The sequence below is a fragment of the Ursus arctos genome, unplaced genomic scaffold (genome assembly GCF_023065955.2).
Source record: "Ursus arctos isolate Adak ecotype North America unplaced genomic scaffold, UrsArc2.0 scaffold_11, whole genome shotgun sequence".
Lineage (NCBI taxonomy): Eukaryota > Metazoa > Chordata > Mammalia > Carnivora > Ursidae > Ursus > Ursus arctos.
Window position 1 is genome coordinate 29,686,558 of NW_026622775.1, and position 12,686 is coordinate 29,699,243.

Consider the following 12,686-nt stretch of genomic DNA (forward strand, 5'->3'; position numbering starts at 1 on the left):
GGCATCAATGACTATGATTTCCAAAACAGTTTCTCCTTGACCTTTCTTTACTAAGCTTCAGTTGTACTAGATAGCTTCCATTTGCCTCTCCAGATCTATTCCCCACCTTTCTTGATGCTGCTCTCTGTCCCAGAAGGCTACCTTCAACAGGACTCCTATTGCTTTAAATTGCATGGGGTCAATGGAGAGCCTAGGCAGGGGATTAGAGGGGAAAAGGAGAAGAAAATCAGAGTCATTCCCAGGCTCCCTTTCTGTGGCATTACCCTCAAGCCAGCTGCATCCTTTGATCAAAGGTCCCAGATTCTCCCAAGGTGACCCTCTCTCCAGTGCTCTCTTCTGGGTTCCAGCAACCATTCCATCCCTTTGGGCCTCCGGACGAAGGACAGACAGCTCTGCTACTGCCACCTCAGCACTACTGCTCTATTTCTTATGGTCACCCTACACTTGCCCATATATTTATAACTAGTCATTTTGTAAAACATTTTTAAATGATCCTGATTTGAGTATGACATCACCTTTGTGATGGGACCCTGGCTATATATTTGTTCATCTTTAAATACCTAAATATTTCTCTCCTCAGATGCTCTCCTTCAACTCAAAATCAACACACCTACTACCAAACTTACCTGCTTCCCAAAATAGTCTTGTCTTCCTCAAATCCCTATATGATACTATGGCCATCACTAAAGGTCAAAAAACTGAGTAGTATCTTACCCTAACTATGCCTCTCCCCCTAATTTGTCATGTCAAGTATTGTTAGCGCATATGGAGTAGTTTTGCTTATACAAGCCCCTTCTGTTCCTATCGCTTCTACTTTGTTTTGCTCAAGTTATCTCTTAACTCACACTACACAGCTAGTCTTCCTGCTTCATCCCTTCCCCTACCATCATCTGCCATCTCCTGAGATACTACTTACACAGTACTTTCTACTCAAAAATTCCAAGTCTTTCTGCTTCTTATATGCCTAATCACTAACTCTTGGGTTCATATCGTAATCTAGTCACAACTCTTAATGGAACCCCCTGTCATGGTCCCATTTACTCAGTATATTCTAAACATGCCTTGAACTTCCATATTCCACCCATTAGTAATTATATTTCCCTCAGCCTACAGTGCCTTTCACTTACCTCCTATCTGCCCATCCAAATCCTACTATCTGTCCTACTTCCTTACTTTCTCTAAACATTCCCTAATTCTGTAAATTGAACTTTCTTCTGAAAATTTCTTTGAATTTGTAAGTAGCACCCAACTGATTCTATACTGCTTCGTATTTTCAATATAATATATAGTATATAAAAGTAAATTATTAACCCCTTTAGGGAAAGAAACATGTTGAAAATGGTGCCCTTGCACATAAGAAATGCAAACTATTTACTGACATATTATCATAAATTAAAGTGGAAGTTTGAGAGTATAAATATAGTAAGGTGCAAGATGAAGAAGCAGATCCTAAGCAGCTCAATCTTCTCAGCTAAGCCTTAAAAGATTCCTATCAGAACTTATCTATTACTGATTGCATTGGTAGAAACTTACTACTTTTTAAATGGTAATCTCTAATAACCTTTTAAAATTAGTATGTACTTTATACATATGTATGTATATAATTTTTTAAGAGGGAACATAAAAACTGCATTTTCAAATCTAAGTAGGGAATCCCAGAGACTCCTTTCCATCCCCAACTCACCACCTCAGTCTATCTAGCAGGCCTTCGGAGCTGGTGGGGTCTGCAGCCACTGGCAAAGCTATTTCCAGCCTGTCAGTCAAGAACACCCTTCATTCATACTTCATTACTATTCCTCAGAGACTCTTTACAATTACTGATCTCCAGTTATCATCAAAAAGCAATTTATTTTTTTAAAGCAATTTATAGGTTTAGATGAATATACTTAAAGTCTCAAACCTATTTGGTTTTTCCTATAAAATTTGAGAGGATTACTATTACTCATAAGCTCTGTGAGGAAAATGTAGATTTTCTTTGTCTATAAAAAGGTGAAGCAAAATCCTACGTTTACTACTAACAAAATGAGAAATCATTTTATACATAAAATAAGTAAGATGGCTAAATATACATCACTATATAATTTTAATACTCCTGCCTGGATTTTATCCTGAACATTGTTTCTGGTATAGACATATACATATGGGTTTATAGGAATAAAAAAAGAAAAACTTCAATGTAAACATGCAGAGAATTGATATGACAGGTCAATAAATATAATTATGAACATTTTTTAGACTAATATAATCTAAGATATAATGTAGGAGGCATTCCAGGAAGCATTTCCTAGGTATACAAAAGGAAATCTTGTTCTATATAGATCTCATTTTCCACCAATTCACCAAATAAAAACCGTTGTGGACATCTTATACATGTTCCTTTCCTTTTTTTTCCAGTCAGCTTCTTCTCCAAAGCCTATATGTATCTGGAATTTAAGTTAAAAATGTATAGCACCACAAGAAAGGAACCTGATCCTAATCCGCTACCTAGAAAGAAACATACATCAAGATAAGTCATAACAACAGTCATCCATCTGTATATGTTCTAGATGCATTTTATTCTTTATGGGGTGCCTGGCTGGCTCAATTGGTAGAGCACGGGACTCTTGATCTTGGGGTCATAAAATTAAGTTCAGATTAACTGATTCTAAACTAGTCTATATATATATTAACAATCCTTATAAAGTTACATTAAAAACCCATGAGCCATAGTATTTTCAAATAACTCAGTATATTGTAGTTTCAATTTCCACATGCCTTACGATGAATAAATGGGAGTGTTTTAAACTGTTCTGATTATAGATGTGTGAGATGTATGACCCAGCAGATTTCTGTCTGAATTTGGCATTGCCTTTAAAAGAGTTATAAATGAATTCTAAGTTTTACAGTGTTATTCTTTATTTTTAAAAGTAATAAAGCAGAATGGAATTAAAAATGTTTGAGATGAACTTCTCAGGTACTTTTAGACTATTTTAGAATAATGTAAGTTTTATTTACTAACATTTCCTTTTAGTGGTAAAGAAAAACCAATCTAAAAAATATTAACTACTCAAAAACCATTTTCAAAATATCACAAAAGTAACTGTTCTTTTAGCCAGACTCTGTATATCCTCTTTTTCAATACTACAATCATTCCTATCTCTGCCCTGCAAATGATTATCATCAGCCTCAGAATTCAAGGTAACTAGGAAAATAAATAAAATCCCTTGAACAGATTATATTTGCTTCCTATTTGGAATTATTACCTGAGTAACTTAAATTAATGAAGCACTGATCACCAATTATACAACCTATTGGCTGATCTGCTCTGGTATTTTAATGTTGTAAGTACGCACCATTTTCTACTAATGGGTATTTGGTACTGTAGTTTTCATACTTTACAAAGTTTCCCATTTGCTACCAAAATCATAGTCTTCCTTATTTTTTTTTGACCAAAACATTTTCCAGAAATTTCAAACACGTTCTTTTTTTCATTCAACTTAAGCTATCATACCTTTTTTCATGTGCTATTAGTTTTCTGTTTCGTTACACCCTAGTTACACTCCTATAATAAAATCAGTTACAATATCATCCTGCATAATACTTTTAACTGTTCTTTCTAATCTTTTCCTCAAGAAGAAAATTCATGTCTGCCATGACGCTTCTAGCTTCAGACTGGAAAACTCTCCAAAACCCTCAAAAAAACACACATGTATCTTCCTGCCACTTGCATTACCTACTGTAAATCAAGTACCACTCCAGTCCAGTCATGAAGCCTATATAAAGTGTTTAGCTGCCTATTTTGAGAAAATGAATTATCACTTCACATGGGGTTTGCTGGCACTGTTGTCATCATTGCTCTGCAGAGCAAGGTAATTTTAATCCCTCAGCTCAATAAAAAATAAAACTGGGGGGGTGCCTACGTGGCTCAGCCATTAAGTGTCTGCCTTCGGCTCAGGTCATGATCCCAGGGTCCTGGGATCGAGCCCTGCATCCGGCTCCCTGCTCAGTGGGAAGCCTGCTTCTCCCTGTCACACTCCCCTTGCCTGTGTTCCCTCTCTCGCTGTCTCTCTCTGTCAAATAAATAAATAAAATTAAAAAAAAAAAACTGGAGGAAAAAAATAAAAATAAAACTGGAGGAAGAACAGCGGTAAGCTAGAAGAAGCTAGTAGTCTGAGGGAGTGCTACTGGGCTTCAACAAGCAGAAAAACATCAAATATTCGACATTTTTAATCATGGGACTTTGCTACATTTATAGAAACTTATCTAAATACATAAGAGTGATGGGGCACCTGGGTGGCTCAGTCGGTTAAGTGTCCAACTATTGATCTCATCTCAGGTCTTGATCTCATGGTCGTGAGTTCAAGCGCCATGTTCAAGTGCCATACATACATACATACATACATACATACATAAATACTTAAGAGTGTTTATTAGAATTGTCTGCCAAGTATAAGGATTCTTTTTCTCCAGTAAGAGCTAAAGATAAATTTTAATGTTTATTATTACAAAATAGTCACTACAACCTTTCTGGTAAAATACTCTATTTTCTTTATGGTCAGTGGCAAAAATGAAAAGGTTTCCAAGAATTACATATATTAATCTCCAATTAAACATATAATTATCTCACCACAGACAGACTGAAATACCAAAATTTCTCAGAAGACAAAAAGGGAAGAAGACTCTAACAGACTGCTACAAAGATGCTTCTGACTGAAGAGAAAAGGAATCCCACTGCTCCACCAATACTGATTCAAAGAAACTCTTAATCTGTCATAGAAGGAGAACACTGTATCTATTTTTGAATTAAAAAGTTACCCTCATATACTAGCCTATGGACTTCTATAAATAGTCAATATTCACACTCTCAGAAAAAAAATGATAATTTTATTATTATGGGCCTGTAATCTTGTCCTTAGGGTCCATGATATGAGACCTGCTATACTTCAACGAACTGTAATGTAGAACTTTATATAAACTCCCTTAAATAAGAGATGTTTAACTGGTTTCCAAGAAAAAAGAGGTTCTTTGGTATAGCACTCATTTCGCAACAGTAATACTGACACTTATAAAATAAGAAGTTGTAAATAATGAACATTTTATGAGAGGTCTACCTGTTTCCACATTCTCGGTCTCAACTTCTTGTTCTTCTGCCACATCTTGCATCATGTAAGTCTCATCATCATAAACGAGAACTTGGGCTGCGTAGCCCTGCTCTAATCTGGCACTGGGAACTGGCTCCACAATCACTGCTGGGTATTCAGAAACCTTTTCACTTTCCTACAAGAGCAAATTTAGAAAACAATCAACCTTTTTATTCACAAATTCTGGATTTACTTATAAATACTTGAGTTCACATAGTCTCAAGGGGGCTACACAATGAGTTTCATGCATTATAATTATGAATGTAAAAACCAAAACGAGATGAAAAGGGAACTTTAATAATCTTTTCAAGTCTCAGGAGGTAAGACACAGATTAAACATTTTAAATAAGCAGGGTTTTAGGATTAAGATGACAAGTTAAAAACATGCATGTAATTGCACTGTCTCATGAAACCCACAAAAACAAAGTAAAAGACTTTTGAACACTGTCTCATAAAACCCACAAAAGCAAAGTAGAAGACTTTTGAACACAAACCTATAAGAAGAAGAGATAAGAGCAACAAAGGAGAAGAGATAAGAGCAACAGAATCTTGGAAGATTGAAAGTGGATGTTTAAGTGTTATGAAATGGTTTAGCAGACCCAGGAAAGCCAAATCACAGCCTGGCAGCAAAAAGAAGCTGAGAAACACCACACTTTACACTGGAGAACCCACAGAAAGCAATACCCACTACTCCTGGAAATGGAGTAGCAGGTGGTAGAGAAGGAGGAGGGGTTCAAACAGGAAGATTCCATTAAAGCTGTTTGAAAAGCCTTTGATTCCTAGACCCATTCCCTCCTCCATGATGCTAAGGCAACTGGCCCTCATCTCAGCAGAAGATTGGAGAATTAACTTTCTGGTGATGGAAAAACAAAAGCATCTTTGAAGTATATTAGGCACATTTGTTAGTATCGGTACTGCACCAAAAATAGAGTTTTCAATCAGCTTTTTAGTCCTCCACTCTTAGTGATGAGCAGACAGCCAAGTATTACCAGTCATCTAAGGAAAAGCCTCTACCACAGAATATATACATGTACATACACACACCCACACACATATAGGGCATATTCCTCATAGAGATAAGATATTATACCCATAAAATGAAAATGGAATACAATTTAATAAAGACATTTAAAAAGAAAGAGTTCTTAGAAATTAAAAACACGACAGCTGAAATAAAAAAGACAGGGGCTTGGAAGATGAAATTGAGGCAGTCTTCCAGAAACCACCGAAACAAGATGAACTTTTGAAAAACAGGAGAGAAAAGAGAATGGTATTAGAGGACCAGTCCAGGAGGTCCAATGTCTGAATAACAGAGTTCCAGAAGAAGAAAATAGAGGAGAAAAAAAAAAAGGCTGGAAAGAAATGAAAGAGTTCTAGAAAATTTCATGAGCTGACAGATACAAGCTGCCCATTTGAAAGGAACTACCAGATATTTAATATAAAAAATTAAGGGAGACCTACACTGAGGCTACACCACTGTGAAATATCACAACAGTGGAGACAAAAAGGAAGATTCTGTAAGTTTCTAGAGAGAAAATACAGGTCACATACAAAGAATATGGACTCAGACTTCAGTCTTCTCAACACTCATATTAGAAGGAAAATGGCAGTGAAACCATTTCTTCAAATTAGAAAGGAACATCATAACTAACCTAGAATTCTTCAGCCAGTCAAATCACCTTATGAAAATTAGGTATTTTCTCAAATATGAAAGATCTCAAAACATTTACCTTCCATACATACTTCCTCAAGAAGCGAGTGGAGAGTGTATTTCATCAAAAGTAAAATTTTAATAAAGACCACAACTTAAGATAGAGAATATGGGAGATTCAAAATGGGACAGACAATAGTAATCTTGAGGAGGATAGTGAAGAGAGATTCCAGCATGCCAGCTATGCATTCCATTTATAGGGCAACCAGTCTGGATTGTAGGAACATGATTCCTGAGACAGGATGATAAACGGTCATCACTAAGATAACCACCAGCATTGTTCCTAAGAGAGTGTCCAGCTAAGCCTATTTCCAGTTTTTATTCATATTTGGCTTGCTTTGATGTATCTCTTCACTCTACCTTGCATTGCTACCTAGATCAGCTAAGAACACTCATTTCACCTCCTAGATGTGTTCTGCTCTGATCTACTCTCAAGTGTTAGAAGAAGGCCACAAAGAGCTTAGAAACAAACAAACAAAAGCAGAATAGCATTCTTTCCCCATGACTATATATATACATACCTGCTGAACAAACCTGCCACACCAGGTCATACCACTGCCTGACACTTGACCAAGATGACCCTATGTTTCCAAGAACTAACTCATGACATTCCTGCCCAATTTCCTGAGTAAAACCTCTTGAAACTCAGCAAACCAGATGCCGGACTAGTTTTCCTTTTCCTGGAAGCTTTACTCTAACTGTGGTAATGCTATCGTTTCCTAACTCAGTTAGCTTGGGCCATTATTCATTTTTTCGAAGTAAACAACATGTTGTTTAGGAATATATCCAAAGACAATAAAGCTATAAAGAAAAGTAAAGGAATATTACCACGTTAAGTCAGGATAATGGCACCTCTGGGGATATTAAGAAAGGGGCGCACTTAATATTCTAAAATACTACTAATTTCTGTTTTTTGACCTGATTGACAGGTAATATTTATTCTTTTTGTTATTCTTAAAACTAAAACATATATATTTTATACACTCTGCATTTTGTATCAAACATTTCACAAAAAAATTTAAATAAATTAAAAACAAAGTTACAATAAATTAAAAATAAGCAAGCACAGGGGCGCCTGGGTGGCTCAGTCGTTAAGCGTCTGCCTTCGGCCCAGGATGTGATCCCAGGGTCCTGGGATTGAGCCCCGCATCGGGCTCCCTGCTCTGCTGGGAGCCTGCTTCTTCCTCTCCCACTCCCCCTGCTTGTGTTCCCTCTCTCACTGGCTGTCTCTCTCTGTCAAATAAATAAATAAAATCTTTAAAAAAAATAATAAGCAAGCACATGCTGAATATTAACATTGAATTTCCTACTCTGGATAAGGCAAAAAAATTTTAACATTAAAAAAAAATCCTGGGGCGCCTGGGTGGCTCAGTCAGTTGAGCGACCGGCTCTTGGTTTCAGCTCAGGTCATGATCTTAGGGTCTTGGGATCAAGCCCCAATTCACGGTCTGAGTTCAGGAGGGAGTCGGCTTCCCCTCTCCCTCTCCTGTTCCCCCTGCCCCATCCCCTGCTCAAGCATACTCTCTATCAAATAATAAACAAATCTTTTTTTAAAAAAATCCTGGGGCGCCTGGGTGGCACAGCAGTTAAGTGTCTGCCTTCGGCTCAGGGCATGATCCCGGCATTATGGGATCGAGCCCCACATCAGGCTCCTCCGCTATGAGCCTGCTTCTTCCTCTCCCACTCCCCTTGCTTGTGTTCCCTCTCTTGCTGGCTGTCTCTGTCTCTGTCAAATAAATAAATAAAATCTTTTAAAAAAATAAAAAATAAGAAATAAAATAAATAAAAAAAATCCTTTCCCACAAATTGGATATAGTAAGAGTTGAACCTCCTGCTTCTTGCTCAGCTTTATAACCACAACATACAGGCAGCATCACCTAGCTATAATAACTGTTAATGAGAAGCATGGGGTAGGTAAGAACTGAGGAGATCTCCACTCAGCAAAAACTCAGAATGCAAAAACGTAAGTGGCATTTCAGCTAGTATTGACATAAGCAGTAAACATCTTATTTACATATAATCCGAGGGATTTATAACTTCTTCATTCCTCTGAAATCTAATAGTATTATTAACAATAATATTAACATGAAATTATTTTATATTGTGAACTCTCCAGCTCCACCCTACCGGTAGGAAATAAATCAAATTGTCTAAACTATGCAATACTTGAGTCTAGAATTCTGTATGATATCAATTCCCCCATCTATACTCTCTTCCCCACCAATTAGGATTCTAGACCCACTCTTCTCTCTCGTATATGTCAGTTGGGTTTTAATATTTCAATGGTTCCTTCTCATTAACTATAAAGAAGAAAAAAATCTTTATTAAAAAAATTCAACTCTTCTTTCTTTTAACTGAACTCCAGATCTTTGCTTCTTATACCTGTATACACTCTCAAAAGATAGTCTAACTCTTTGGCTAGTTATCTACCCATACCTTGTAATCTGCATTCCACCACCTCACTGAAACCATTCTCTTAAATGTCAATAAGGACTAAATTCTATTCCAGTTTTCATCCTCCTTTCCCTTTCTGCAGACTCTTAAGACACTTATACACTCTTACCTCATTTAAAAAAACTACTTCTTTCATCTTTTTTGTTCTCTTTCTACCACTCTACTTTTAAGCATCTCCTCTGATTCTCCTTCCATCTTCCAACAGTGACTGAAAAATAACCAATTAACTCAGGTTCTGTCCTCCGCGTTTCCTTTTTACTCTATTCTACCTTCCCAGGAAGGCCACCCATTCTTAGGGTTTATTTTAAAATAGCACCTCTATACTGATGATTTGTCTTCTTCTCTGACTCATCTCCTGAACTCCAGAACCAAATTTTAAACTACCAACTTAACATCACTAAAAGAATCATCAGCTAATACTCTAAGCCTAATATGTTTAAATGGAACAAATTATCAACATCTTTCCCTGTTCTCCCTTCCTGTGTTCTTCTCTAAACCTGTGTCTTCATATTAAAACAAAAAAGTTACAATATTCATATCTCTCAAAGTCCCTTGAAAATTAAATATCCACAAAGTACATATGCTTAGCACAGTGTTCAGAATAAATACTCAATTAGTGATAGCTAATAGTATTCAAACCCACTATTTGCCCTCAACTTTGGAGGGCATCTTTTCACATTACAACCAGAATTGTCTGTATTACTGCTTTGTACAAAAAGCTTTCATGACTCCCCATTTGTCTAAAAGGAAAATTGAACACACAAAACAATGGTTTTTAACACTCTTTGAAGTATAACCTTCAACCCACACGTTAGGTGTTGAATTGATTCAGACTGGGGGATTATAGAAGACTTCCTAGAACAGGGTCCCAAATGGCTGAAAAGGATTTTGATAGATGTGGAAGGCAATTGTAGGCTCATGAACACGAACAAAAGTCATGGAAGTTTTCACATTTGGGAATTAGGGGCAAAGCAAGTAATCGAAGAACTATGAAAAGTAATGCAGGAAATAAGGCTGTAAAGGTGGTATATTAATTTTTGGAGCTGTTGTAACAAATTATCATCAACAGGGTTGTAATGCTCCTATTAATGTCCCTGATCTTCCCCTCCCTTCTGTTCTATTGCATTCCATATCACCAATGAGTCAATTTGCCGGATCATACAGTAACTGTGCACTTCATTTTAAAAGAACTGTCAAATTATTTTATATTTCCACTATAAATGTATGAGAGTCCCAGTGCTCTACATTCTTTTCAATACATGGTAACCCTGTTATTTTTTTTAAGATTTTATTTATTATTGATATATTGATTTAAAGAGGGAGAGAGAGAGCACGCACAAGCTGGGGGAGAAGCAGAGGGAGAGGGAGAATCAGGCTACCCGCTGAGCAAGGAGCCAGATACAGGACTCCATCCAGGACCCAGGGATCATGACCTTAGCCAAACGCAGATGCTTAACCGACTGAGCCACCCAGGCATCCCTCTAACACATGGTATACCTATTATTTTTGCCATTTTGTGTAAGTATGTAGTAGTATTTCCCTGTGGTTTTATTTTTCCCTGATAGTGAATAATACTGGGTATTTTTATATGCACTTATTGGCCATTCATATTATTATCCATTCAAATCTTTTTCCCATTTTAATGGATTATCTCCAACTTATTTTTTTAAAGATTTTATTTATTTATTTGAGACAGAATGAGTGAGAGGAGAGAGAGCACGAGAGGGGGTAGGGGGAGGGTCAGAGAGAGCAGCTTCCCCATTGAGGCTCCATTCCAGGACCCCAGGATCATGACCCGAGCCAAAGGCAGACACTTAAAGGACTGAGCCACCCAGGCGCCCCTCCAACTTATTATTTTATATATTCTGAATATAAATCCTTTGTCAGTATATATGTTGTAAATATTTTTTCCAGTCTTTGCTTCACCTTTTCATTTTCTTAATGGAATTTTCAATTTTTTGTAAAGATTATTTTTATTTATTTGAGAGAGAGAGAGAGCCTGAGCAGAGGGAGCAGCAGAGGAGCCTAACGCAGGGCTGAGCCCAGAACTCTGAGCCCAGAACTCTGGGATCATGACCTGAGCTGAAGGCAGACGCTTAGCTGACTGAGCCACTCAGGTGCCCTTTAACAGAATTTTTTTAAAGAAGTTTTTAATTCAAATGAAATTCATTTTTTCTTTTAAAGCTTTGTTCATGGTTTTGTGTTCAAGCTAAGAAACCACTGCCTAATTCAAGATTGAAAGAATTTTCTCCTGTGTTTTCTTCCACAAGTTTTTATAGTTTAAACATTTAATTCTATGATCAATTTTGAGTTATTGTGTATGATGTGAGAAGGGCTTGAGTTCATTTGTTTGCATATGGATATCCAGTAGTTCCACCATTATTTGTTTAAAAGACTATCCTTTCTCCACCAAATTACATTACAACCATTATGTGGATCTATATTATGTTCCACTGATCGACATGTCTGTTGGCATACCAAGCCACACTGTCTCAATTACTGGAACTTCATGGTAAGTCTTTAAATCAGGTGGATAAGCCCTCCGACTTTGTTTTAACGTAAGTCTTTCAATCCATAAACATGATATAACTCTTCATTTATTCAGGTCTTTAATTTCTCTCAACAATATGCTGGGGTTGTCTGCATACGGATCTTTTATTTACTTCATTAAACATATCCCTGTGTCATTTCGATGCTGCTAAACAGTACTGCTTCTTAAATTTCATTTTCCAGTTGTATTTTGCTAAGATATATGAACACAATTGATTTTTATATATTCACCTGTTCTAAATTTATTACTTCTTTTTTTTTAAAGGTTTTATTTATTTATTTGACAGAGAGAGAGACAGCCAGCGAGAGAGGGAACACAAGCAGGGGAGTGGGAGAGGAATGAGCAGGCTCCCAGCGGAGGAGCCTGACGTGGGGCCCGAGGTGGGGCCCGATCCCAGAACACCAGGATCACGCCCTGAGCCAAAGGCAGACGCTTAACGACCAAGCCACCCAAGCGCCCCTAAATTTATTACTTCTAACAGCTGTGTAGATTTCTTAGGAATTTCTATATACACGATTATATCATATAGAAATAAAGACAGTTTAACTTCTTTTCCAATCCATGCATCTTATTTTTCTTGCCCTGCAGCAATGGTGCCACTGCAACGTTGAAAAGAAGTGGTTAGAGCAGACATCTCCGCTTTACTATCAACCTTAAAAGGAAAATATTCCCTTTTTCACCTTTAAGGATGATGTGTGGGCTGTGGGTTTTTCACGGATGCACCTACCAGGTTGAAGAACCCGACTGCCCTTAATTACTACTTTAGGGAATTTGTATAATAGGTGTTGAATTTTGGGAAATGGGTTTTCTGTAGTTACTGATATGATTACATTTTTCCTTTTTATTTTGT

The 12,686-nt window shown here is 37.0% G+C and overlaps 1 protein-coding gene across 9 annotated transcripts in view; it reads right to left on the minus strand.

Moving 5' to 3' along the window:
• Nucleotides 1–12,686, minus strand: part of ELF2 (E74 like ETS transcription factor 2) — a 101,881-nt gene that overhangs the window by 46,864 nt on the left and 42,331 nt on the right. For 7 of the 9 annotated variants that reach the window (XM_026499357.4, XM_026499354.4, XM_026499359.4 and 4 more), the window contains one exon: nt 5,091–5,256. In XM_026499357.4, the coding sequence (XP_026355142.1) occupies nt 5,091–5,256 (166 nt within the window). Of the gene's footprint in view, nt 1–5,090; nt 5,257–12,686 lie in introns of those variants that run through there. The other 2 variants (XM_026499365.4, XM_044384324.3) reach the window with 2 other exon arrangements.